Source organism: Cucurbita maxima, unplaced genomic scaffold, assembly GCF_002738345.1.
Source record: "Cucurbita maxima cultivar Rimu unplaced genomic scaffold, Cmax_1.0 Cma_Scf00021, whole genome shotgun sequence".
NCBI lineage: Eukaryota > Viridiplantae > Streptophyta > Magnoliopsida > Cucurbitales > Cucurbitaceae > Cucurbita > Cucurbita maxima.
This window is the reverse complement of record NW_019272037.1, coordinates 2911229-2938457: the sequence shown is the minus strand read 5'-3', so window position 1 is coordinate 2938457 and position 27229 is coordinate 2911229. Positions and strand designations below refer to the sequence as shown.

At 37.1% G+C, this 27229-nt stretch overlaps 5 protein-coding genes and 1 long non-coding RNA gene across 7 annotated transcripts; 4 read left to right on the top strand and 2 right to left on the bottom strand.

Annotated features, from left to right (window-relative positions):
* Positions 1-671: 671 nt before the first annotated feature.
* On the bottom strand, positions 672-22598 carry LOC111495167 (pentatricopeptide repeat-containing protein At1g74850, chloroplastic). Of its 2 annotated transcripts, XM_023145072.1 has the most exons (6): positions 22490-22598; positions 19562-19571; positions 5407-7134; positions 2440-2754; positions 2243-2350; positions 672-1407 (listed from the first exon to the last, which is right to left on the bottom strand). In XM_023145072.1, the coding sequence occupies exons 1-6, from the start codon at positions 22551-22553 to the stop codon at positions 1083-1085; spliced, it is 2550 nt and encodes an 849-aa protein (XP_023000840.1). In that variant the 5' UTR covers positions 22554-22598; the 3' UTR covers positions 672-1082. The 2 variants fall into 2 exon arrangements, with proteins under 2 accessions (XP_023000840.1, XP_023000839.1); XM_023145071.1 differs by lacking the exons at positions 19562-19571; positions 22490-22598 and having other exon boundaries at positions 5407-7533.
* LOC111495171 lies at positions 9124-12791 on the top strand. The gene is made up of 4 exons (XM_023145080.1): positions 9124-9258; positions 9465-9641; positions 10412-11713; positions 12460-12791. The coding sequence occupies exons 1-4, from the start codon at positions 9244-9246 to the stop codon at positions 12490-12492; spliced, it is 1527 nt and encodes a 508-aa protein (XP_023000848.1). The 5' UTR covers positions 9124-9243; the 3' UTR covers positions 12493-12791.
* LOC111495177 lies at positions 13903-15174 on the top strand. The gene is made up of 2 exons (XR_002720280.1): positions 13903-14223; positions 14863-15174. It is a non-coding gene; the product is annotated as an uncharacterized LOC111495177 (long non-coding RNA).
* On the top strand, positions 15981-20728 carry LOC111495172 (serine/threonine-protein kinase fray2). Its single transcript, XM_023145082.1, has 6 exons — positions 15981-16862; positions 17884-17935; positions 18203-18292; positions 19924-19988; positions 20078-20239; positions 20334-20728. Exons 1-6 carry the CDS (start codon positions 16215-16217, stop codon positions 20385-20387), a joined length of 1071 nt encoding a protein of 356 aa, XP_023000850.1. The 5' UTR covers positions 15981-16214; the 3' UTR covers positions 20388-20728.
* Positions 21334-22405, top strand: LOC111495175. The gene is made up of 3 exons (XM_023145085.1): positions 21334-21465; positions 21564-21652; positions 22238-22405. The coding sequence occupies exons 1-3, from the start codon at positions 21427-21429 to the stop codon at positions 22389-22391; spliced, it is 282 nt and encodes a 93-aa protein (XP_023000853.1). The 5' UTR covers positions 21334-21426; the 3' UTR covers positions 22392-22405.
* Positions 22599-23640: 1042 nt separating the features above from the next.
* LOC111495101 (anaphase-promoting complex subunit 8) lies at positions 23641-27224 on the bottom strand. Its single transcript, XM_023144974.1, has 4 exons — positions 27097-27224; positions 26373-26679; positions 24244-25494; positions 23641-24135 (listed from the first exon to the last, which is right to left on the bottom strand). Exons 1-4 carry the CDS (start codon positions 27180-27182, stop codon positions 24046-24048), a joined length of 1734 nt encoding a protein of 577 aa, XP_023000742.1. The 5' UTR covers positions 27183-27224; the 3' UTR covers positions 23641-24045.
* Between the last annotated feature and the right edge of the window lie 5 nt (positions 27225-27229).

The window sequence follows — 27229 nt, the reverse complement described above, 5'->3', positions numbered from 1 at the left end:
TTACCATCCCATCAAGAAAAGTAAAAGGAAAAGAGAAATGAGCAAGATCTCTCAAGTCAAAATAATTATATCTTGAAAGGGGAAAAAGCATTTCAAGGGAATCAAATTTGTATGGAGAAGCATGAAAGGAAAATCCCATCAAACTACTTTTGTTAATGCAAAATATCAAACGATTTTTCCTAAATTTCTTATATTTCATATCTTAAAATAGTAGAAAGGAAAGAGTACAGAATAGGTAGACCTACTTTTTTAAAGATTTATTAAACAAAAATATTTTAAATCAATTGTAACGTCAAAAATGTCATTTCAAAACCCAAACTAGGTTTCAAAAGATGGAAAACCCTTGAGTTTTTCGAGTTCAATCTCTATTTGGCCCTTAGATTTCTAGATGTTACACTTTTACCTAAGTCCTTAGTGTTAACTTTTAATTGATTAATTTAAAATAGTTATGAGGTAGGTTTTTCAATAAATTTTAATAGTGACCAGAAATTAATAGACATTCACACTAAAGACTAAAAACTAAAAAGGGGACATCATGAAAACTGGTAAAAGGTAAAAAAATCTTGAACTGTATCAATCAAATGGAAACTAAGTTTAAAATTCTACGGTAAAAATATAGCATTATCAAATCTAGGGACCGAATGAAAACCGTACTCAAGTGTAGAACAGTCTGGGAAAAGGTGAAGGCACTTTGCTAATCCTCCATATTTTCTATGCGGAATTCCAAATCTAAAGAGATACTACGATTTCCTGATTAGTTCATAGAGATTAAACCGCTGGTCTAATGATTACCAAAAACAGCTTTTCCATATGCAGTAAAGAATATAAATTCTAAAGCTACAAAAACACTGACCTGTTCCTTGGGCATGCATCTTCTCCGTGGATCAAGATCAAATTGGCTTTATAAGTGAATCATCGCAAGCAATGTTGCAAGAAAACCCTGCCATCACCTGAATGCTATGATACTACCATTTGATAAGTTCTTTCAAAGTCGAAGAGCCCCATGGATCACATCCTTCCAATTAAAATGGGAGATGATGAGTTTCAAACCTTGAAACTAGATGTTCAGCCTTGTATTTCATTCAAACAGTTGCAGTCAGAAGCTCAGTTCCCGTCCTGTTACTTGATTTAGAATCAACATCTTCGTATTTGTCATTGCTTATACCAGATCTGGATATCTTCGCTTCTGGAAGATTTAATGGGGAGTTATTTAGAGTAATAATTTCACTAGATGATGCTTCTGTGTCTGCGAGAAGCTGCTTCAGTTGAGACGGTTGGCAGACGATTCGACCGTTGTTCCACCCAGGAAAAGTGAAGGATGACGACACATTATCCTGCAGGAATGAATAGACGGCCCTTGGGATAGGCAAGTTTTGTGCGGTTGTGTCCTTCTCCAGCCACCCCCTCCTGAAATTTGAAAATACATGGTTGACGAACAATCAACGAGCTCGCGTAAACGTAAAACAGGGCAAGTAAATTTCATATAATACAATGAGAAAAGAGTTGATTTCTCAAGACTTGATAACTATCATGTAAATTGGAATTATAACAATATGCTAACCATGTGCAAATAGAAGATATCTATCTGGTCTAGGAAACTTGAAATGAGGGAACTTTATAAAGAAAATCGTTGGTGTCAGACTTGACTCACAAGGAAGAACACATTCAACACCATCTACCTAAGGTCTTTTGGAGAGACCATTACCCGAAGAGCAGAAAGTTTTCCTTTGGGAACTCTCTCACAAGAAAAACTCTTCCTCACCTGCCCATTTGCCACAAAATTCTGGGGCCACTTTCAGTTTTGACTCGACAGTGGCCTTCCCTGTTGATTTGAGCTGTTTCCTATCTCTCACTCCCGCAGCCCATATGGATTGAAAGATATCAGGGATTATTTGCTGAAAAGGAGCAGTCTTTTGAAAGACTTTTTGTCATTGCTCCCAAACTAAAGAGCGCATTTTTTAACCAGAATGTTAATTACGTGCATACTATAGCTTCACAAAATAAGCCAAACAAGGTTCAGGAGAAAAAGAAGGAATCGGAGAATATGTGAGGTAGCCGGACCGGAAAGGAAGGGGGCTGCTCACCTCCTGCCAAGAGGCCACCAAGAAGCCTAAAAGGAGAAGATTTGCTTCGGCTGGGATAGGAAACCCTTTTATAATCATAAATGCCTCTACCATGCATGACATTTCAATTCAGAAAAGTTAACCTTGATTAAATTGATTGCAAGATAAATGAAGCTTACCCAACTACTACAGCTGCAACCTGAGGCAGCTCCTCCCCATCCATAAGCATTTCATTCATTTTGTTAACCCAAAGAGATATAGCCGTATATGCACCGCCTTCCCACATTCTGTAAAAAGGCCAGACATATGGATTAGTATAGACTTAAGCACAGGTATCAGGTAATCAGCATGGAAGAGAAACTTATTCTAATCATACCTGTGGACATCCACAGACCACACAAGCTTGCTTTTGCGGAAAAGTTCAGGGAAAAGGCCTCGTTTTGTTGCTTCAGTGAGAACCCTTGCAGCACGTCCTTTCTGCCCAAGCCACCAAAGTGCTTCTAGCAGTGTATTGTAAAATCTCATTCCCAATCCACACCCTTCAGCGTTAAGTTTGTCAAAAACATACTCAACCATCTGCCAATTAGAATCATCATCGTAACCTCCCTTGATCATCTGGCCAATGACTTGATGAATACCAGATTCCCTGTTTTTAATCATTTCATCGAGTAACTCATAGGCATTATCCCACCTGGAAAGAATAGACTCTGAGATGTAAGAGAAATCATTAAAATAAAGTATTTGTAAATTCAATCAACTATAAGATCAAAGGTTAAAAAATCAAATTTAATGAAGTGAGAACTTTAGGACTAAGATTTCAAACATATATTACTTCAAATTATGAATGATAGTTAATTAGTGATAATGGTTGGGAAAATAATCAAACAAAAATGTCAACACAGAGGAAAACATAGCGTGAAACTAATGTCACTGACAAACTCTTCCCTATAACTCTAACTTTGTGTACATCTATAAATGGTCATAGACTTCATGGTCCATCCAATGAATTCCTTTCTTACACGAGACTAATAAACATGCCAAGGTCATGACCCCTTGTTGCATGAAATGAGGGATTTTAAGGAAGAAGAATGTATTAGAGGCAAATCAGACTATTTTGCGGATATTGTAACGTTAAAAGAAAAGGGAAAGGTGAAGGATATTTATCTTTTCTTCTTTCAAAGTTAATCTAAACTTTGGCATTTATTGGCCTATTAAAAATTAAGAGGATTTATCAACCAGTAAAACTAATCCAAATGCGACAGTGCAGTAAGTTTAAGCTTTTCCTTTTACAACAAACTATTTAATTGATAAAGTAAATTATCTATCACTAAAGGAGAAGAGGAAAGCCCCAATTCAAGCTAAGGAAGACACGAAATAACTTTCAATTAGCACAAATAGAGGTCGAACTACAATTATAAAAAGATTGTTAAGTTTACACCTAGAGCAACCACAAAAATAATCCTATCCAGATGTTCTCCCAAAGAGGAAGTGAAGCAGGTTGGTAACATGCCTGAGAAAAGGAGTAGGCCAACCAAAATTACCAAAATGTTACTGCATAATCGGAAGTCCATGGGGCAAGAACAAACAGATTATTGTTTCTCCCTGTTGACTTTCCACACCTAACAGCAGTGAGATGAAATCCAGAGCTCTGAACTTTTCCTTTAAATTTTACACTTGGAACTTATCCTTCCACACCTATTTCCAAGGGATTCAGTTAAGAATATAAGTAGTCTTAGTGAAATCTTCAAGACAACATTTGCAACAGAAAGAATACGTGACAACACACAGCCACGGAGGGTGTCCAAGACGAAAATCTATTCTCAGGCTTCCAAGCCATCAGATTTCTTCTCAAGTTTAATCCCAGGTTTAACACAAGGAATTCCACGTTAGAATGATGTAGAGGCCATTGATACGGGTGATCATAAGGTGCAAGAAATAGTGTCAACTGTAGAGAGAGTTTCTGTATCCAATTGTCTGAGAATCTGGTATTTTCTCCATTTCCCATAATAACTTTACTCTCGAGGTCAATTATTATTTCAGATAAAAAACGCCATTCTTGGGCCCCTTGAAGGATTAAGGAGCAGTTGACAACCAATCTTCCTTGGGATTCCAAAATGTGCTGCCATCGCTGCCGCCACCTTTCTCCCAAAGGGCTTCTTTCTCAAAGACAGATCTCCAAAGCCACTTCAGTTTAGGATGAAGAGACATGTGCAGTGTAAGAACTTTGTACACTCCCAGGCCCCGAGAGGGTAGGAAACGTAATCATGTTCCATCTCATTAGACTTCGTTCAAAATGGGCATGCAAATCCCAGCAGAAATCCTAATTGCCTCTTTCAATATTGAATTTTCGTATTAGGCATCTACAAAGTAGGTGGTACATTTTTTGAAGGAGAAACTTGAATTAAATTAAGACTGCTATCCTTTGGAACAAACCACCGACATTGTAGTTTAACCTGAATTTCTAAATAATGGGCACCTGAAGTCGATTGCTACCTGAAGAAGATACATGATTTTCATAGATTGACATTTTTTTATATGGAAGACAAGAGGATGGTCTATCCACGAACTGGAGATCATCGATGGGGAGGAAGTTTCTACATTAAGTCCTCTTACTAGCAATCTACTAAGCAAGTCAGCCGCAGAAAGTTTTTGGCTTGGCAAGGCCATTTTAGTCCGCAACTTCAAGCAGCTCCCTAAGATCTTCTTATGCCATGCAACAAAATCAAAGTGGACAACTAGGAATAGAGATCAAAGATCTTACATAGATCTCCTATATCTTACAAGTTGACAAGACAGTACGCCCTATTAATAAATTAGCCCGTATTTCATTTTCATAATGTATCACATCCTATACTGGTAGTCTCATAAGGTAATTTTATATGTTGTACACCAAAGCTGATTTAGTGTGGACCAATCTCCAGGCTATTAAGGTCATACTAAGGCTATGAATATAATTCCTAGAGATGAGAAAGGGAACAAAATAATAAATGTTTTTTTTAATGAAAAATATATAATAATTTATCTATTACAAATTCAAGTATAAGTGTTCAATTTATAAAACTTGAATTGTTGAATATCTCCCTCTTGAACCCACCTCCCCTCCCCTTCCCGCGCTCTCTTCTTATTTATAAATGTTGGCCACTAACAATTCCCCATGAAATCTAACAAGCTCCAACCATCTCATATAACCACACACATTCTAACTAACCAACCTCAATGCCTAAAGAATTCTAGATAAGTACCATGTACAGTTTATATCAACTGGAACTAAAATTGAGAAAACAGAAGTGGATAATGATCAAAACTTACATGGACAAATACATGTATGCATAGTAATTTTTACCTGGCATTCTTGGCATAAACTGCCAGCATCATGCAGTAGCACAATACACTAGGCACTATTCCTGAAGCTTTAATTTCATGAAACTGCTCCTTGCTCTCATCTACAAGACCTGCAAAGCAATAAACACCTAAAACTGCCTCAAGTGTCTGCTCATCAGGTTTACATCTCATTTTTTCCATCTCAACAAAGGCCTTTATAGCTTCTTCAAACTGACCACTTTGCCTGTAACATTCAATAATACCACTAAATGACTTTGCATTCCTTGAAATGCCAGACTCTCCCATTCTCGATATGATTGCTTCAAGCTCCTTGTAGAGTCCACCCCTAGCGAATGTGTGAATTAGCGAATTATAGGTATCAACAGTTGACTTACTTCCCACTTCGTTCATTGTGTTAAAGGCAACAAGAGCTTCATCATACAATGCAGCCTGTCCGTATGCTTCAATCAGTCCACCATATGCCTTAGAACTTGGAACCATTCCTTTCTCGTTCATGTGAAGTAAAATTTTCTTGGCATCCTCGTGCAGCCCCCCCTTCCCACAAGCAAATACTAAGCCCTCGTATGTCTCCATATTTGGGTCAATCTTCTCCTCCACCAAATCATGAAACAGAGTTACAACCTCCTTGAAGTATCCACCCTCGCCAAATACTCGAATGAGAATGTTGTAAGTAGTTGCATCTGGCTCGGCACTGCTCTCTTTCATTTCAAGAAAAAGCTCTCGAACATCATCATACCTCCCATGCTTTCCATATAAATTCAATAGAATGCTATAAGTGGATGCATTTGGCACACATCCTGCAGCTTGCATCTGCTTAAACACGTCCATTGCCTCCTTAATCGACCCGGATTTTGCATGTGCGTCTATTAACACATTGTAGGATGATATATCGGGCAAATACCCTTCGGACTCCATTTCTTTTAGCAGCATAGCAACTTTCTCGAGCTTACCCAATTTTCCAAATGTCTCGACAATATAACTATATGTTGTTATCTCAGGGACTATCCCTCCTTCTATCATAGTCTTGAAGACCATCTCTGCCTCATCGCCTAAACTGCGGGCAGCACATGCACTAAGCAAAGTATTATAGGTAACAAGATCAGGTTGAACCCCTTCATGCCTCATCTCGGCAAACAATCCCAACAATCCCTCCCAATCTAAATCACCTCTAGCGCATGCATTTATCACGGTATTGTAAGTCAATATATTAGGCGACACTCTATCTCTTTTCATCCTTTCAAGAAGTTCAAGTGAGATTTCGTACTGACCATTGCGCCCGTAGGCATTTATCAAAGCGGTATAAGAAAATACGCTACGTATTACGCCCTGGCTCGCCATTTCATCGAATATCTCGCTACATTTCTCTAGCAATCCTTCGCGGCCGAGCAAGCTGATCATGATGGTATAGATGTGCTCGTTCGGCTTGCACCATATCTGACGCTGCATGTATTTGAAGAGGCGTAACGAACGTTGCCAGTCCCCGCGCGCCGCGAATTCCTTAAAAACCAAGCTGAAGTCATTGAGCGAAAGCCTATTCTTAAAGATATCGAGGCAACGTGCTATGCTGCCTCGAGGCGGGAGGCTACTGAGCTTATTAATTAGGGTTTCAACGTCATAGCTGTACTTGCCTTTCTCAACAATTACCGACGGATTTCCAAGAACGAGATCCTTCGGCTTCGCTCTACACTTCCCAACGTCGGAGAACAAGCTCCAGTTATCTGAGAAAAATCTACGGCGAACACTGAAATTGGAACGGTTTGAGAGAAATGGAAGTTGTTGAGACAGCAAATACCGCTGCTGAAACGTTGTAGAAATTTCAAGATGATTCGGCACGGACAAATACGGTGATAGCGCCATTACAGGAATCTAGTTTTCATTACCTGCGTGAGTAAACGAAATAAACGAATTGCAATTTACCAGCCGTAATCCAACCCCTTCAAAGACGAGATTGATAGCAATTAACAGGCAACGAAGAACAGATTCGGATAAAAACCACCGAAAATTTCAGAACCAATTTCTCCGATTTGCTAAACGATTTCACATGGAGACTTGCAGCAGCGAAGAACAAAAGGGCGGGAGCAGATTGAGAGCTGAAATTGGCTCGGTGAAAGCCACGTGGAGTGGTTTTGGATAACAGTGATGCTTCAAGTAAACAAGACGGGCGGCTTTAATACGGGTACGGGTTATCCAGTTGCACGGCCTGAACCCGGATTCTATTGGGGTACTGGCGGGATAAAAAATATAAAAAATTAGGGGATATTTTGACTTTATTCCGCCGTTAAGTGTCTCTTACTTTTTTATTTCTTTAACTAACATTTTTTTATTGTTTTTTTATTTTAATTATAATAATCTCGGAATGTTTTCTAGACAATATATAAATTATATTATGGATGGGCCAACTTAATTTTTTAAAATGTAAATTAAATACATACCGTTAATGATTTTAGATAATCTGTTTATATAGGATAATTCAAGTCAATTGACACAACTGCTTTACCCATAATTGATATCCAATTGGGAGATGGGCCCTATAATATATCGTACACATTCCGATTGGTCGAGCGAATCAGTCAACTTTTAAGTAGATTTGTTGTCTGAAGAGTGCATTATGACTCGTGGCTGCCTGCCCAATAGTAATCAAAGCGTTAAGATCGAAGCACCTCTCATAGATTTGAGACCTACGTATCCACAAACTTTTACTGTTATTCGTCATCAAACGGCATCCTACTATAAAAAGGTTAAACTTCAAATACCATATCTAATACTTATGACCCAGATTTAGACAAGGATTTAAGGATTTGAAAATAGCTGTTACAATTTAATTAAATTCAATTTTTCCATTTTCGTTACTATAGTATGCTAAATTAAAATCTAAAACATCTATAAATATTTTATTTTATTATTTTAAGAATATATTTTATCCCCTTTCTTTAAAATAAACATGGGCATGACAGCATGAATTTATGACGTGTCTTCCGTCCCAACAGACCAACCAATCACCACCTAAGCATGTTCCATAGCTACGCTGTGCCAATCCAGTGGATCGATGGTCAACGTCTCGTCGCACGAGGTTCAACGACATGTCGTTTAAAATTAGGTAACCAGATCAAATAAGGTTTCTTTTTTGGTTACGCGCCGCGGTCGACTTTCGTCAAATATATTTTAAATTTTTTTTTAAATGTGTGTAACAAATTTTGGATGGGTGTGAAATTATCTTAAAATTTAAAAATTAGTTGAATATAAAATATGAACTATATCCAATTAGGCACAAATTTTAATTTTATATTTATTAAATAAAAGATAAAAAAATATTTCTATAATTTTAAAAATTTATAGAATTATAAGTTTTTAATATATTTTTTTTTACATTAAGTGTAATTTTGAAAAAGGATTTGGTATTGTATTCGCTACACACGGTAGACCCGAAATCACAACCGTCCAGCTCTTAATCAGACGGCACTGTGATTCAACCCTCAACATGCATTAAAACGCGTGTCTATCTATCAGGCGGAATACGTCCACGTCAGCATTCCACTGTGTGGGACCACTGGCATGGCGCGAGCTGATACGGCGGGGAGAAAAAGTAAATCCAAAGGCGAAATAAACACCGGCGTTGTTACGGTTAGCCATTGAAGGAGTAGGTGGTGTAATTACATTAGAGTTGGGGGGTATTATGGTAATTAGGGTTGGACTTTGGCCTTTCAGTTCGTAACAGACAGCTGATGTTAAAGCAAGGGGGGGGAAACAGAACAAACCTCCCCTCTTATTCTCTCTTTTCTTCTTTCTTCACTACTCCGTCCAAAAACCAGCAAAGAAAGGACTCCATACCTCACTGATAATGGAAGACTCTGAGGTAATTTTCCTTTTAATCGCCGCTCTTTGTTCGTTGTTTGTCTCCCCTTTTTATTTTGGGTTTCTCTTTGCTGGGATTTGTGGCTTTTTGGGGGAATGTGTAAGAGCGGATGATTTTGATCTTATTGAAGTTTGTTTTACCGCCCTCTAGTAGGTTGTCGGCGGTGTGTTTCGTTTGATTTTGTAATGGTTTTTGTTTATTTTCAGAAATTGACGGCCCTGAAGAAGGCCTACGCCGATATAATCCTTAATACGGCGAAAGAGGCGGCGGCGCGTATTATGGTTTCAGAAAGGAACGCTATTCGGTTTCAGCAGGAGCTGTCCACTACTAAAGATGAGGCGTTTCGGATACTGCTTAGACTTAAGCAAATGCTGGATTCTAAGGTATTATGCTTTATTAGCTTAAATGGGGTTGATTCTTCTCTTTGTTTTTTTTTGTTTGCCCATTTCTTGTTTAAAATTGCTTTGTGTTCTTCCGATCACGTTCTTATGCGGATGGCTTGGTGATTTTCATCTGTACTGGGTTGTTGTTAACCGTTTTGAGATGAAAATTTTCGATCTTTACGCTAGTTGGTAATCTTTAATGTTGGATAATGGATGTTGTTCATTCATAATGCTCAAAGCATCGTAGTGTTTGCATCAATTGTAGCCATTTTTTAATCAGGCATTCAACCAGTTGTTGCTGTTTGCTGGCTGTTTGTTGCTTAAATCAACTATTGCGTAGTAAACAATTTAAGTCGGCAGTTGCAAAAGTTGATTTAATGTTTTGCTCATGAATTAATGATTTCATGAACAGTCATTTAAATTTTTAATAGGAATTTGGACTGAATGTTTGTGTTAATTTGTCCAAAATCCTCTTTGATTTGTGTCACAAGAACTAACTGTTTTCTCCTTCTGGAGTTTCCAAGGTTAACGCTTTAATTCTCATGGTCTTCTTCAAATCATTTTCACCTTTAGAGTGGAGGCATGCACAATCAAAAGCCTAACCGATATAGCCCCGATTGATTCATTATTAGTTCGGTTTAATACTGTTTGAATGGTGTTCTTAATTGTTGTATCTTTCTCAGCGTAACCGAAGAAAGAAACTTCAGTTCCTTCTGATACTTATCTATGTTTTGTGAATAACTGTGGAGCTGAAATATTCCATTTTTCAGGCCAGTGAGGCAGAAATGGTGTCTTTAAACCAAAAGAAAAAGATCGAAGAGCTTGAAGCCCAGCTTGAGGAAGCTGAGGACATAGTGAGGGAACTTAGAGCTCAGTTGCAGGACGTTCAAGATGAATTGGAACATGTGAGGAACAAAAACGTAGAGCCCCTAGATGAGCAAAATTTGGCCGGTAACGTTGCAACTCGAGGGGACTTGCCAAACTCACATGAGAGGATTGCACCTTGTAACATAAGTTCAACTTTAAATGGGACATGCCATGACGACAGTTGGCCTGAAAGTAAGAATGACTTGCAGATGGATAATGGCCAAGTTCATGGGGATTTTACCTCCATGGTGATGAGAAGCAAAGAACCTGAGCTTTACAGAAATGGCTGCACTCAGAGAGTACGTGCATTTGAAAGAAAATTGTTCGATGGAAAAGTCTGTTCGACTGGACAAGCTGAAGATGTCAAGAATAGGGTATGCAATATGGGTGAAGAAGAGGGTAAACTGATGTGTAAAACAAACATTACCAAGGCTGATAATGTCTGTGGAGAAAGGAAGAATTCTAATGAGATCAAGACATTGCCTAATCTATTAAGTAGGGATACTCAAGTTCCAATCATTAAATCCCTCCGTCGAAAAAGAAAACGAGCTACTAGATACAACAAAAAGAAAACTTTACCCATTTTTGATGACATTGCTAAACAATGCAACTCGCCTGATCTTCACTGCTCAGAAAGTCCTTCAGTGTATAACGATGGTACCGGGAAATGTCTGTCACAAAATGAAATTGATAGTCAGGATGGTTTAATTTTGCTCTCTACCCCTGTACTGTCTGAAATTAATGAAATGTCAACACCTTCGAGTTGTCCCGACGACAGTGAGGGAGGTGATGCAGTAATAAATGATTGTCCTATTAGGAACGTGACAGACTACGATACAGCAGCTGTAGGTAAATCGGACTTCACTAGCCAGGAAAGTTTATGTGGGGAGAATTTGGAGGCTTCTGCTTATAAAGTAGAGGTTGATCCAGTTAAGGAGTCATCAGTTAAGTCGGACGTGAAAGACTCCGACGTAGTTGATGAGATTCCTAGTCAACATTCAAATAATAAAGTTCTCATGTATACATTCCGAAGAAAGCGAAAGAAGGAATCTTTGAGCAGCCCTGATGGTAAATCACCCATTGATGAAAGCATATCAAAGAAAAGGATGAAGGATAAACAAAGTGCATCGTCGGAATCAGACAAGTTTAGCTTAATGACAGAATCATCTCGGGATAACCGACGGTTAGCACAGGTTGCTCGACAGGTTAGTTTTATATCTACTTTAGCATGATGGTATGCCCTTCTGATTTGTTTCAAAATATCTGGATAATGAATGTCTGCGAAATTTACTTTGCCACTCTAATTGCCCCTCTGCCTATTTCTCAGGATTAAGTTTTATGCTTGTTGTTTCATAATTTTATCCCTTCCGTTCAAATTATTTCTTCATTAGTTATGATTCCAGCATATGGTTGTCGTTTTTGTTGATTTGATATTGAATCCTTAATATGCAATGATGACGTTTGGATACCGCCCCTTCTTTTGAAAACCTTACTCTTGTTAAATCTACACTTCGAGGAGCTGACAGCCCAAAGCATTGAGAAACCTCTTATAAGCAACAAGGGTGATTTTTAGACGTGTTTCTTTGACTCTGGTGTTTCCTGAATATTTGAATTCTCTTCCGTTTGTGAACGTAAGGGGTGAGATCCCACATTGATTGGAGAGGGAAACAAAACATTCTTTATAAGGGTGTAGAAATCTCTCCCTAATAGGAGAATTTAAAACCGTGAGACTGACGGCGATACATAATGGCCAAAGCAAACAATATTAGCTAGCGGTGGGCTTGGGGTGTTACATAAGCTATAAAACATATTTGATAGTAGTCCATTAAATCATTTATAAGATATCAGTTTAACTTCAGATTCTATGAAGAACTCCAATTATATATATCTATATATGTATATCAAAACTACCTTATTTACTAATGTCCTCCTGAAAATTGTGTTTCTGCAGCTCATATCTTTGTCTGAGAAGAAGTGGCGGTAATAGAACTCTGGCTGCCCTGCAATTCATAATTGTTGCTTGAGAAATAAAATCAGCTGCAACAAAAAAGAGAACGCTGAATGGGCAAGTGAAGTGGTTTTCCAAGCAAGTACCACAGGCCATGAGCAAGTACCATTTGGGTGCTGGTGCTGTATGTGCACTAACTTATGAATGTTGTTTATGTAATCTTTATATCCTTCCCTTCATTACTATATATTAAAAGCTTGAATCTTGGCATTTTTCTTTCCCTTGGGAAAGCTTACTTAATTATATTCCAATGTTCACATGGTATTTATTTCTCTGTAAAACTTGTTTCCCCGAGTCGTTCCTCCGTGCCTTACCTTACACTTATACGACGTCTGCTAGAATCATGCTGCTGTTATAATATTTCAAGATAGATTCTAAATTCCAACTGGGTTGGTTGCCTTGAAAAGAACTGTCGTTGAAGCTAAATGTCAAAGCTTTCAACTTTTGGATTAAATCCTGTTATAGGTGATTTGCTGCTGGTTCATTTCCTGGTGTTTTGATTCATATTATTGGCTTTTAGGGCATACATGTTCATTTATCCGTTAGAATATTTGTAGCCTTTTGTGATCGTCCAAGCCCACCGCTAATAAATATTATCTTTTTTGGGCTTTTTCTCTCGACTTCCCTCAAAGTTTTTAAAATGCGTTTGTTAGGGAGAAGTTTCTACACCATTATAAAAAAAATGTTTTGTTCTCTTCCCTAATAGACATGTGATTTCACACTTGGTAGTCTTGGATGAGATTTCTTGAGTAAGGGAATGGATGAAATATTCATATTGTTTGAAAAGTTGAATGCTTGATTTTTCTCAATCTGCTTTTTGGTATTTCAAATTCCGGTTTAAAGTCATTGCTACACTGTTTTGAGTCTCAATGATAATTTTGAGGGGTTAGATTAAAGTATAATTATTGGAGATTTTTAAATTGTCAGGTGATTTATTTTCAAAAACAAAAACAATTATAGACGACGTCTAATAAATTCTTAAATTTACTTAGAATTAAAAATTTATATTTGGATTGATAAATAATTTTTTTTTTTTTGTTAAATTAAAAATTTAGTCACTAAATTTTGTAATTTGAGTTTAACAACTAAAGTTCTTCCGGATTAAAATGTCTAATATATTTTTAAAATTGTAGCATTTTTGGATTTGGATTTTTTAATTTTATATTTAGGAGTTAAAAAAAATAAAATAAGTGAAATGACTTCTTAAGCATATCCTATTAAAATTTTAAACAGTTTTAAGGACGATTTTGACAATATTGAACAATAATTATAATATAAAAAGGATTAATTGATTTATTTCTTCAAAATTAGGGTCTAATGTTAAAATTATGAAAGTAAAAAAGAAAATGTATGAAACTCAAATAAAAATGTAATTTAAATTAAAATAATAAAATAACAAAATGAAGAAGACCGAATGAGAAACCCTTCGTTTGGGAATAAGGGTTCTTCGCATTTCTAAGCAAATCGAGCTCGTCGAACTCAGTTTTCGTGAGCACTGAGGTCTGTGACGATCAAAGCTTAGCTGAAAGTTCGGACGGAGGAGATCGGAGAAACGTCGAGGAATCGGTGAAAATGGGAGCAGCGAGTAAAGTGGGCGATTGGGCGTTCAAAGCCTTTACCGCCGGTCTAGGTGTCGCCACCATTTACCTCACTGCTACCTTCTCAGTCAACGTCTACAGAGGATTGTCTTGGCACAAAGCTCAATCCGTATTATCCTTCTCCTTTCCTTTATGTATCTTTTGATCCTAGCCCTTGCTATAGCTTATTACTCATAATTCTTCACTTTTTTTTATCAACCCTAATTTCGTTTAGTTTTTTGGTTCATGGTCAATTTATCGCGTGTTAGTAATTAGGACTGAATTTCGACATTGAGGAATTGTTGGCATCGTAATCATCTATGTGCAGGGCGTAGCTAATCAGCATAATCAAATACTTGAACAATGGAAATGATCTTGTTCTCACTCAGTTTCCTTGGGGTTGTGTTAGTTACAGCTCTTGAGGTTGTCGAATTGAGTTTGCATTGCTGTGATATATGCTTATGAATTTTTGTATTCAGTATATCTCTAACCTTCTTCATATGGGGATAACAACTATTAGTTTGTGATAAGTAAATCATTCAAAGTTTAGGACTTGATCAAATTTTCTAGTTACCTTACTCTGTAATAACATACGAGCTGGATTTCATGTTCTTGTGGATTTTATTCCTCTCTAGGAGTAGCTAAAGCCTGAAGGCATGCCTCTTAACCATCATTCTGTTTAGCATATTCAGTATTAGAAGTTCTTCACAATATTTGCTTCATGATACCTCTTGAAACACTAAAAGTGGTGTGGCTTCTGTTTCTGCAGAAAATCAACGACAACAATACCAACGACGAGGCTACATAATTTGAATTTTTGAGCCACGGGATATCTGCATTCATCTACAAATTTTGTATCATCAGGTTCTAAATTGGTTTGAATGCTTCACTTTATACCTCATCTTTCTTGGGAAGAGCAGGAACACTTTCAGTTTGGATGTTTAGCATAAATTGGGTATGGTGATGAAGAGCATGTTTCATAAATTTTCAGCAACTTTTCTAATGGGATTTTTGCTTTAGGTGCCTACTTATGCATCTTGTAGGTGTTTTTTCTTATTGTTGTTTATCATTGGATCTTTTATTCTTTCATGCCCCTTGCCCATTTCTTATCGTATCTCAGTGCCCAACTTGAACTTAGCTCAACGGGTACAACATATAAAACATGTGCTCTTGATCAAGAGGTCAGAGGTTCGAATGACCACCTCACGGCTCACATGTTGGGATAAAAAGAATAAGATGAAGAGTTCTTGTGTTCTCTATTTTCTGGTTTTGGTGTAGAATATGTCAACTTCAACATTTTAATTATTATCTATATATCTATATCTATATCTATATATATATATTCATGAGTTTTGTTAGGATTTCACCTTTTTACATCTAGGCATTCAATTTGTTGTCTTACATTTCATTAATTAATTAGAATTTTCACACATATTATACTAGAAATATAATTTAAAATTAATTATAAGTAGTATTTTTTATGTTTAAGTTTAAAATTTATAGAACACATTCATATTATAGCTACAACATTTCAAACCAAGCAAGTAATCTTGGTAAAAATAACATCTACTAATCGATACTATGTGTACTATGTGCACGGGTGAATGATTTTGAACCTTTGGTATCTTTTATGGGTATATGTCTCGATAATATATCGTAGATCATCCAATCAAAATTAAGCCATATTGTTCAATTTTAAATTTAATTTTAAAATTTTGAGATTTGTATTCAATTAATCTATTAACTATTTAATAATAATTGGCTCATTTGACATTTTTTATAAACCCACAAATTTATTTCAGAAAATTTAAAATTTAAAATTAAGTTTATAAATTGTTAAAATAAATAAAATGAAAATTTTAAATATCTCCTCATGCTCTGCAAACGTGAATTGCAGGATCCAATTCCTTATTGGACTTTTACCAATTAATTTCGAGCAAGTCGAATGGGCCATGAACTGAAATCAGATTAAGGAGTAAAACTTCGTCGGAAATGGAACAACGATTTGACACTCTCCGACCAGTTTCGTCGATCGTCATTCAGTCTCATTCGCACTGGTTGCTGCTCCCAATTCTGTAGCGTTTCACATCCTCAAGCGCAGAAACCAATTTTAGAGCTGAAATGGAGGAATCGAAAGCGGCGGCGTACTACGAGGAGCTCACTCGTAAAGGAGAAGGAGCGGCAAGGTTCAAACGAGGCCTTGGTTTTTCCTCCTCCGACTCCAATACTGATGTGGTCTCCGCGTCCAAGGGCTCCGCTCTGCCTTCGTCGTCTTCCTTCCTCAGTTCTTTCGTTAAAGCCTCAAGCCCTTCCAAGGCCTCCGAGTTTGAAAAGCAAGCGCAGCTCGAGGCCATTCAGAACAAGCTCAAGAAGAAGATACCAAGCTCTCCCGATGTGGATAAGAGGCGCCCTAGGGATTTGGAGAGAGATCGTCGGAAATCGAGCCCTAGACGAAGGTCTTTGAGTAAAGAGAGGGAGAGACACTCGCATTCGAGGAGGCGGAGTACGAGTAGAGATAGGGAGAGACATTCAAGGCGGCGAAGTAGAAGCCGAGATAGGTACGGGGATAAGCATAGGGATAAGGGTAGGGAGAGGAGTGATTCAGACAGGGACAGACGTCGTCGACGGAGTAGAAGCTCGTCGCGAGAGAGGAAGAGATCGGACGACAATAGAAGTAAGGGAGGGGAAAAACAGAAAGACCATAAAGTTGATAGAAGGAAGACTGAAAGTGTTGATTATTCAAGATTAATCGAAGGATATGACAAGATGGTATGCTTCGTACTTTGCAGGCTTTCATCTTTCCGTTTTCGCATTTGAATCAATTTGAATGCATATTTCTGTTTTTCATCATGCATATCTTTTAATCAAAAGTGCTGTTTCTCTTCAGTTTGTCATTGGTTTCGGCATCATTTTACTGTTATAGAATTTTCCCCGCCCTTTGATTGCTCACGTTGTATGTTTGTGTATAAGCAACCAAGAGTTTGAAACAACATTTCTATATTCTTCTAAGCGATTCCTACAGTCACAAGGTACCCATGATGGTTTCTGTCATCGTTTTTGCATATTGCTTTTCGATGTGATTATGCCAGTATAAACCTGGGTTGTTGAACACACCAACTTTCCAAAGGAAATGGAGATATCCTTACGTAGACAAACTCGTGTTTGAATTGTTACATGAGATCCCACATTGATTGGAGAGGGGAACAAAATATTTTTATAGGGGTGTTGAAACCTCTTTCTAGCCAACACATTTTAAAAACCTTGAGAGGAACACTAAAAAGGACAATATTTATTAGCGGTGGGTTTGGGCTGCTACAAATGGTATCAGAGCCAGACACCGGATGGTGTGCTAGCGAGGACGCTAGCTTTGAAGGGGATGGATTGTGAGATCCCACATCGGTTGGAGGGAATGAAACGGTCTTTATAAGTGTGTGGAAATCTCTCCCTAGCACCCTAGCAGACACGTTTTAAAACCTTGAGGGGAAGCTAGGAAGAGAAAGCCCAAATAGGCTAATTTGAGTGTGTAATGTGCAATTATTCTTCGAAGTTAATTTGTACTATAAAATGTCGGTCTCCAGTAGATGGTAGTAGGGTTTTTAGTTGTATTGCATAAAAACAAAGAATAAACCTCCTTACAATAGACAAGTGCCAAGGTACTGGCATGGTGAATTGACCTGAAACGTGAGATTATTACTTTTGCCTCCCCACCTATGTCTTCTCTCTGCACAATTCTGCTGTTCTATTCTCTTAATTGGAAATTGGTGTAAAGCTTTCTTTTGTTTGCCTCCAGTCTCCAGCTGAAAGAGTCAAAGCAAAGATGAAACTACAACTTGCTGAAACTGGTAACTTTTCGATTGATAAATACTACTTCGTTTTACTATGTCGTACTGGGAGCTACATGTTCTTTATATAAGAAGTCGATCTATAATCTAAATTGAGCTGAAGCTTTTTACTCTCTGATTTGAAATTTCTAAGTATGGATTCATTTCCAATTACACGTTCTTCCTCCTTTCCAATTGTAATGGGGACTTTAGCACACACCAAAAAAAATAAGGAAAAAAAAGCCATCTGATAAATGTTGAATCTAACTCTTCATATTCAAAATACAGCTAGAATGGATGATACAAAAGGCACAGGCCCAGGTTGGGAAAGGTTCGAGTTCGATAAGGATGCTCCACTTGATGATGAAGAAATTGAAGGTATAAACTTTAAGTCCTATTTGATGACCATTTGATTTTTGGTTTTTGAATTTTATTATTAAGCTTATAAACACTACTTGCACCCATAAGTTTCTATGTTTTGTTATCCATTTTCTACTAATTTTTTTTATTTTAAAACGAGACCAAATACAAAAACTAAAAGTTTGTTTTAAAAACTTGTGTATGTTTTAGAATTTGACTAGGAATTGAAATGTTTCTTTAAGATAAGTGAAAACTATAATAGGAAAATTAGGAGGAAACATGCATAACAGAAAACTAAAATCAAAATAATTATCAAATGGGGCTTTAGCAATTGGACTTCTAATTTCTTCTTTGAATCAATGATGATTTGTGAACAGAAACTAATAGTTTTGAATCATTATTATATATTATCCTTTTGTAACTTCAAGCAATTTTTGTTCTAAATATTAAATTTGGTATTATCTCAATTGTGAATTGCTGACCGTATACCAACTGCTGCATGCTTTTTACTTCTCTCCTGGGTAAATTTGTGTCAATTCATACTGTGTAGAACTAAATAAATTGATTAATTATTCTTCTTGTGTAGATGTTATTCATTTTTTCATTTTTTTATTTTAGTTTAGTTTTGTACTATGGCCCGTTGGAGTTATTATAGTTCTATAATCTCCTTGGTTTTAGGTTTATTTCTGATCATACTTCGTACGTGCTAATAGTTTCTTTGTATGCTATTGTTGTTCTCACCCTTGCTTGAGGATTTCGAGTTTTAAGAAGAAAAAAAGAGCAGGGGTGTAAGTATTTATTACTCATAAAAGATCTTCAGGTGGGATGAACATTCCTGGAATTTCATGGGGCTCTTTTTCGACGGAATCTTGAAGTGCAATTTTCTTTTTACAAAATGTTGAACTGGACATTTTCCACTTTTACGTTTCAACTTATTTGAAGTTTGTAATGGACTTCTAGTTTCAATTGATTGAATTGTTTATTGAGGATTCTCTTTGAACTATAAACCTTTCCTTGTATATAAAATTAACATAAAGGGTTTAAGAACCAACCTAAGGAGTAACCAAAAGGTCTCTATTTGATATAGATATCAATAATAATAGTAATTACATTTTCCTTTTACAGAGAGCAATCTATCTAGAGGTCCAAAAGACAAGCATTAAGCACCCTTAAATGTTTCTTCGTTACTTTCTAACTCGGTGTTGGTGACCCATAAAATAGCCCCGTTGATCATTATCCTTCAAAAGATCTTTATCTGAAGAGCCCTACCAAAGGTTCTTTGTGGACCTAGAAACAGCTTCATAGAACCACCACTGTGCAACCATCTCACTCAAATAATACAAACATACCTTTGTATTTGACTCTAGTCTAGCATGGTATGTTTACTAACCTTTTCCTGACCATGGAAATATCTAACCAAGCTTCCACGAGGCCTACTCGAGAACTTTTTGCCTTAAAAAGTCTCCACATATCGTTTGGGTGTGCCATCATAATTCACCCACAGCACCTTGTTAAGTGGTAAACTTGTAGGTTTAAATATCGCTAGTTGATTTTACTTTAGTAGTAATTTGGTTGAATGGCCTAGGATGAGCATTTTTAGATTATTGAGTAAACTGGATGTCCTTAATATGTGTTCATGCTACCTACAGCTGCAGAAGATGATGCAACATTAGTAAAGCATATTGGACAAAGCTTTCGATTCTCCGCTATTGAGGTTGTGCCTTACCTTATGCTGCTACCGATCTCTTTACTTGTTTGACTGTCTCACATATTATTGGCGGAATTCATTTATTGTTACGTTAGGCTAGAAAAGAAGAGCAAATCAAAGCTGCTCACGACGAGGCCATGTTTGGAGCACCAGTGGGACAACTATTAAGTACAACAGATAACGAGGTCGAGTTGGAGGATGAAAAGTCGAAGGAATCATGCGATGGCGGTGTGGCAACAAATCTATTGAGTGAGAAGGTATTTCTGCATTTTTCCTCCACTTTTTATGACTTTTTGGGTGTTGAATGGGAGCATGATAATCAGGCCCTATCTTTTGAAACCTCAATGTTAGATAATTGCAAAACAACAAGGTTCTTGGCGTGACCGTGCTCGTAAAGGTTCCTAAACTGCATCAAAAATGTATTGCCAATTGCTGATGATGATAGTCGGTGAGAACTACACCAAGGAACTGCAATGGCCATCTTGATTCACCAATTACTTTACTCGCAATGGGTTTTTGGCTCCTGATAATTACAGTCACCCAGAACATCAGTATCAAGTTTGCCCGTATCCAACGTTGGAAAAGTGTACTTTTTTGTAGCAAGTTTTAAAAGATGATTTTTTTTAGTTCATCCCTGTAACTTTTGATCGAGAGTATCTACTTTGTGTCAGTTGTGATATGCTCGTGTTAGCAAATAAATGATATTAGTTCTAGTAGTGACTTTATATCAGTTACTTTTTTATGTTATCATATATTCTTTTGTTGTTTTCAATGAAAGCTCAACCGCTTACCAAAAATGGGAGATCTGGATTAGGTTGTTACTTTCAGAGTCGGTGATTCCTTGAGAAAGTCTGTGATTCCTTGAGAAAGATAAGACTGAACGTCCAAACATCACTCCAATTTCTTCCAATGTGTTGACGCGTGACACAACCAACAAACACCTTAGGTAGAGGCAAATAAGCTATTGCTAGGTAACACGGTTTTATATTATTCCGGTTTAGGAGGAAGAGAAAATTACCTAAAAAATATTAACCCGGTCTTCTAAAGTAATAAATAAATCATATTCATCAATTAATTTTTGTTCATTATTTTCATTATTCTCATTAATTTAACTTATTTTTGTTCATTAATTTAAACTCATATAAATTCATTATTTTCAAATTTTTGTTCTAAGATATAAACCGGAAAATTTGGTAATCCGTAGAAAAAACTTAAGTTACCCTAAGAACGAGCATTTGTCCACTTGTCAACTTCTAATTGGCTGGTAAAAAGCCGCACCTTAATAGCTAATTAGCTTCCGGTCTAATTTTATAGAAAAATGAAATTTTATTAAAAAATATATATAATATATAATCCCTAAAGTCTCATCTCCTTCGCCCCCACAACTCTCCGACTCAGTAGCGTCTTAGTCTCCTCGATCCGCTTCCTTCCCCGAGATTCGTCAATGGCTCCTTCCACCGTTAATCGATGGCTGAGACCTGAGGTATCACTCAGATCTGCCATCTGGTTATTCTCCGATCCTGTTTTGTTATTGATTGATGTTCGTTTCCTTGTCGTCTAATCATCTGAATTCCTTTTTAGGTTTACCCACTTTTCGCGGCGGTAGGAGTGGCCGTCGGAATCTGCGGGTTTCAGTTAGTCCGTAACATCTGCATCAATCCTGAAGTCAGGTCTCTCCGCGTTTTCCCTATTTTTAACTCTCCAATTGTTTTTTGTGGTTTAATCTGCATATTCTCACGGTATATGACGATACTGGATTCGAGGATGAATAATAAGAAGTTTTGAAATTAAACCTACCTTTGCTTCTTTTCTATTCCTGCGATTAGTTTTAATAGGATGAGTGCAGGGAATTTGTCAGATTATGATGCATGTATAAAAATGTATGAAGTAGTACTGAAATGGATTTAACCGGATGAAAGGGGATTTTTTTTCCCTTTGTGATTGCTGCAGCATAAATCTAAAGAATGTTAGGTATGACCAAGTAGATATGTCAAGGTCTGCAAATTGTTATGAAATTAGTTTCAATTCCCTAACGAGGAAAACTGAAACTGACAAGATCTGCAAATTGAATTCAACAATTCATTCCCCCTTTACTTCTTATTTGTTTCTATCTTTCATGGATTGTCTTTGTGCCCTAGTGAAAAAGGAAGTAATTGGCCTTCAATGAAATGGGATATAAACAGACCATCTTTTTGTTCTTAATCAAGAGTTTTATAACCTGATTAGTAAGTCGTTTGTGATCCTATGAAAATCAGAGTGACCAAGGAGAATAGAGCCGCTGGAGTCCTGGATAACTTTGATGAGGGAGAGAAGTATACCGAGCATTTCCTGAGGAAATTCGTGCGCAACAAGTCACCAGAAATTATGCCGTCGATCAACAACTTCTTCACAGACCCAAGTCGAAACTAAGATCCTACATGAATGAACTACACATAAGTTTGGATATAGTTTCGAATTTGAATAGTTGGTGGCTGTAAACACCATTCTGTTCTTGAATTTGCTTTTATTTGTTTGATGAAATAAACTGTTCTGAACCAAAATTATGAAATTCTGATTTTCATCTATGCACATCGAATGGTTTTTGTTAATGGATATGTGAATTGACCGATTCTATATTACAAGTTATAAATGTGTTTGGAGCTTCAGAGTCTTGGTTGTGGAACATTCTTTTTGGGGGAATAGGAAAGCTTTTGATGATTCAATGAAATTCAACTTTGTGATCAAGACATATTACACAGATGTTTATTGCAAGTATATTTTCAAATTTGGATGGACTCCAACACTGGAAATATGTTATCACTTGAAAGGAATTGATCAATTAGAATATATGAATGAACTCAATCCAGTAGTCACTCTATACATTCATTTCCATTAGAGATGGATGGTTAATTCATTCCTAATTCAATAATTCAATTGATTAGAGTTGGACTTTTCTAATTCAAAATTTATAGATTGAGCTTAGTGTTGTGTAACAGTCATGCTCGTCCAAGGCGTGGTGTTGCCCATGGCTGCATGCCTACGACAAGCCAAACCCTTTACGTCTTTCCATGTTGTACCAAGGCGTGGTGCACCGTAACCCTTTGTCTTTCCATGTTGTAGTGTTTTACTTGTGTATTTCTAGAAAGTATGACGTTACAGAAATATTTGTTTAAGCCAGCCAGACATGAAATGCTTTAGAGGATATGACCGGCAAACATGAAATAGGGATATGACCAGTTGTTGACTAGTTGTCAACTTCTCCCTACCAATAGTTATATACTGTGTTACTCTTTTGCTACCAATGCTTTTGCTACCAATGCTTTAGGGGATATGACCAGGTGTTAACTTTTCCCTACCAATAGTTATATACTGTTTGTTACTCTTTTGCTTGCATATATAACACTCTTTTAAAACCTCTTTCGAAAATTTCTCTCTGCCCTCGTTTTTTAAAAACCTTCTCTTAAACTGAGGTCAGAAGCTTGAGCATACGTCGCTTGGCCGTAGGCGACGCAAGAACGAATTGGCTTAGCTCACTTGTTGTTGGGAAGTGAATACCACACAATCGCAAGTCCACTGCCATCAAAAGTGCGATTGTGACACTTAGCTCAATAGTAAAATGTGTATTACCATTCTAAATGTCAATAGTTCAATCCTACCTCAGAGAAGAGATTCTTAATGGTTACCTTTTGCACCATTCTTTCCCAAAGTGCATAAGTTGGGTACTTCTATTACACATTGAAATAATAACAAAAAATAAGGTTCGAAATAATTAGAACGGTTTCTAAATTCAGGCTACTGGAATTAATCAACAAAGATACAACAGAAATGCTCCTTCTACTGGATAATTCAAAATGCACAGCCAACCTAGAGTGGACTGAGCGAGAGAGAAAGGGCAATACAATTGAATAAAAACATTGAATATAGTGAAGACGCCAAACCTTGATGTTGGAACTTCGAAGAAATGAAGATTTCTAGGCCAAACACTTAGCAGTCAGTATATATTTGCTCGATATCGACCGACCTGTATTCGTCTCCAAATATTGGAAAAGTAGGTTAGAAAATCAGGTGTTGCAATGGAGAAAACTTAGGGAGGGAAGAGCTCAACATCCATAGATGGAAAGCTAGACTGTGGTAGCCTCATTCCTCTGAGTAAATCCTTAGCCGTTTCTTTCTCCTGCAATGAATGACAGCACCAAAAAGACAATGGTGGTTGAGTGACACTTGAACTACATGTTGGCCATGAAAGAGTAAACTTCAAAAACGCAAAACCAATAATACTCACCGGACCAGTGTAATCCAGAAGGCGTGTACAATACACTTCTGCTTCATCAAATTTCTTTTGTGCTTTATAGTAGGTAGCAAGAAAAAGTAAAGCTTCAACCATATTGGGTCCTTCCCTCTCTTCAGCTTCCATTCTTTCTAAATCCTTTTTGTAGTAGAATGCTGCCTCTTCAGACTGCCTCAACTCAGAATGCAGTTTAGCCAACTGGTGCAGGGCAATGGCTTCTCTATCGTTACAACTTGCAGCCCTTCTGTAACACTTGATTGCCTCCTCCAGCATTCGTAACTGTTCGCTTTCGTAACACTGAGCCATGGCAATCCACAATCTAGAATCGTTCGGTTGCAAAAATACAGATTTCTTGAAGTAATGTAGAGCATAGAAAGGCATGCCCATCATTTCATAAGCTTGCCCTAACCCATACCAAGCTCGATAATCACACGGATTTATATCCACAGCTCGTCGGTACGCATCAATGGCAGCAGGAATGTTCTTCATCTCCACAAATTCATGTCCCATCAGAGTCCAAGCAGATAAATAGTTTTTGTTTAATTTGAGTGCCCTTCTGAAATATACAACTGACTTCTCGTGCTGCCCCTTTAAACTATAGTAATTTCCAATAATGCAGCAAGATTCAGGTCTATACTTATCTGTCATGAAAACTCTATGAGCAAGGTAGCTCAAGGCAGAGAAGCATTCCTTTGCATAGAGGACATTTGAATACATATCCATGTCTTCCACCCGATAAGGATCATTCCTAAGAAGTTCTTCAAATATTGCTTCAACTTGATCAAACTCCCTCAAGCTATATTGGGCTTTGGCAATTTGAGCTTGTATGTAATTACTAAAACCAAAAGTAGCTTGTAAGTTCTCATATTTTACCAAGGATTCATTATGCATCCTGAGTTCATGGTAAGCATAGGCAAGAAAAAAGTCCTTCATCCAATGGTTATTGAGATTAAGGCTGTTCAATATGTCAATTGTAGTGCACAAGGATTGCAGCTCTGACCATGCACTCCAGTTCCAAGGGTAGCTGTTCACCGACTCCATAAGAGCTGTGCGAGCAAGACTTTCACTGCCTTTTTGTTTGAGCACGAGTCCATACAAGTACAGTCCAAACGGGTCGATCATGCCATTTTTTCGGAGGGTTGATAACTCCCTTTCCAATGAAACCAGTTCTTGATTTACAGCATTGCTCTTACCCAACGATCCCTCAAGTTCTACTACCTCTTCTTCTTTTCGCTTTTCACCGGCCTACACGAAGCAAAGTGCGAGTTGTTGGTTTGAGAAAGAGAACCACAAAGTCGAGGTGAAAAATAACCAAGAACATAGACAAAATCTGTTTATTACAAATTTTTTTTGAAGAGAGTTCTAGTGTGTTTCTAACTGGTCTTCATTTTTATCAATGAAATACATGAATTGAGCCACTGGACTGAACAAAAGATATTAGTAAGCATTGTATGCAAATAGTTTAGTGTAGAAAGCATATCTCACATGTTATGTTTTCCACCTATTATTATTCCAGAGTGGTCTCACATCTATCAATCAAATGCAAACAAATGATACTGAATCTATATAGAAAAGGTTGTCAAAGACACTTTTCACGTTTCATGCATCATTTTCCTTGATGACTATTAACTATTAACAATTCATGGACATTGGACAATGGAAAAATAAGAACACGTCCAATGAGTCACAGACAGGTTTAGAATGCTCTTCTACAAAAAAAAAATAAAAAAATAAAAAAATAAAGCTCAAATTGGGAAGAACCTGATAAATTTCCACGTGATCTTAGCTAACATGATCAAGAATACTCATAATAACAATTTAAATATGTGCACTGCATTTAAGCTGAAATTCTAGGTGAAGTCTCAAATGAAAAATAACAAGAGAAAGATCACTTTCTGATTGAAATCTTGAAAACATATGACTTTATAAGGGAAAAAGTGGAAAAAATGAAAATCTTGGAATAGATATGATCCAGATCATGATCAAGCATATATAATCAGAAGGATATTAGAGGAGAGTAACATATCTTTCTTTTACTATTTTTCTTTGGAAAGCTATAGCTACTTACATTCCTTCACTTGATTTCTAAGTTTTTTAGTAAACTGAACTAAGGATCAACTGACCAGATAAAGAGCATATTGCCGCAAGAACACAGATTTCTTTCCGTTTTGCTCTCGAAGAACATGCGCAGCCCTCTTGTACTCACGGCAATCGAAGTATGATTTGGCCAGGAGGTAAAAATCACCATCCACAACCTCATCCTCCTCCATCACTGGAGTAGAAACATAAGATATGCCAGCAATAGGGGTTGAACAACTCTCATTTGTATGAAATCTCCGACGAATACTCGAACTTCCACGCTGAAACCTGGTGTTTGAAGGTGTGAACTTAGCTGGATCTTGCTCGATACCCACCAATTGCTCTGCTGCCCTGTAAAGACAAAGGAATCTCAAAACTTCAATTAAATCTTTTAGTCATATTACAATATACGAAGGAGATTAATTGTTACAAGAGCTTGCAGATTGTTTAAGAACTAGATACCAAAACTTGAACTCCGATCAATTACGACCATAGCAATTTAAAATTCATCATACTTAAAGTACATCGCGTGTAAGAAGAGCCTTCATCAAGTAAACAAAGACACGATTTAAAGTCACCAATTCGACCTTGTCCGCCGCTTTCTCAGAGACCATGTAACACTAACATCTAAACTTCAAGAGAACTCAACACCTCAGATCCAAATTAAGCACATCAACCAGCACTTGAGCAGTTCAAACAAGATTGAGTATAAAATAAAGATCAGAAGCACCAAGAGAGAGAGAAATTTTAGGGCTATGGGAACTGTACCATTTGGAAGCAGAGTAGAGACAACGATCACTGAGCTGCCGGATTGCAGTACGAAGCTCGTTTCTACAGTTTTCTTTTGAATTCATTGAATCTCCGTCCCTATGGCGCCTTTCTTGCGCTCTTCCTTGTTAAC

Coding starts and splice junctions, on each gene's coding strand:
- LOC111495167 (XM_023145071.1), bottom strand. CDS start 7,262: ATGGCGCTATCACCGTATTTGTCCGTGCCGAATCATCTTGAAATTTCT. Junction 2,755..5,406: donor GTTTATGCCAAGAATGCCAG/GTAAAAATTACT, acceptor TATTCTTTCCAG/GTGGGATAATGCCTATGAGT. Junction 2,351..2,439: donor TGGTCTGTGGATGTCCACAG/GTATGATTAGAA, acceptor GCCTTTTTACAG/AATGTGGGAAGGCGGTGCAT.
- LOC111495171 (XM_023145080.1), top strand. Junction 9,642..10,411: donor AGCAAATGCTGGATTCTAAG/GTATTATGCTTT, acceptor TCCATTTTTCAG/GCCAGTGAGGCAGAAATGGT. Junction 11,714..12,459: donor TAGCACAGGTTGCTCGACAG/GTTAGTTTTATA, acceptor GTGTTTCTGCAG/CTCATATCTTTGTCTGAGAA.
- LOC111495172 (XM_023145082.1), top strand. CDS start 16,215: ATGGAGGAATCGAAAGCGGCGGCGTACTACGAGGAGCTCACTCGTAAA. Junction 19,989..20,077: donor TTCGATTCTCCGCTATTGAG/GTTGTGCCTTAC, acceptor TTGTTACGTTAG/GCTAGAAAAGAAGAGCAAAT. Junction 20,240..20,333: donor CAAATCTATTGAGTGAGAAG/GTATTTCTGCAT, acceptor CCTCAATGTTAG/ATAATTGCAAAACAACAAGG.
- LOC111495175 (XM_023145085.1), top strand. CDS start 21,427: ATGGCTCCTTCCACCGTTAATCGATGGCTGAGACCTGAG. Junction 21,466..21,563: donor ATCGATGGCTGAGACCTGAG/GTATCACTCAGA, acceptor ATTCCTTTTTAG/GTTTACCCACTTTTCGCGGC. Junction 21,653..22,237: donor TGCATCAATCCTGAAGTCAG/GTCTCTCCGCGT, acceptor TATGAAAATCAG/AGTGACCAAGGAGAATAGAG.
- LOC111495101 (XM_023144974.1), bottom strand. CDS start 27,182: ATGAATTCAAAAGAAAACTGTAGAAACGAGCTTCGTACTGCAATCCGG. Junction 26,680..27,096: donor CTCTACTCTGCTTCCAAATG/GTACAGTTCCCA, acceptor TTGTCTTTACAG/GGCAGCAGAGCAATTGGTGG. Junction 24,136..24,243: donor TTCTGGATTACACTGGTCCG/GTGAGTATTATT, acceptor CATTCATTGCAG/GAGAAAGAAACGGCTAAGGA.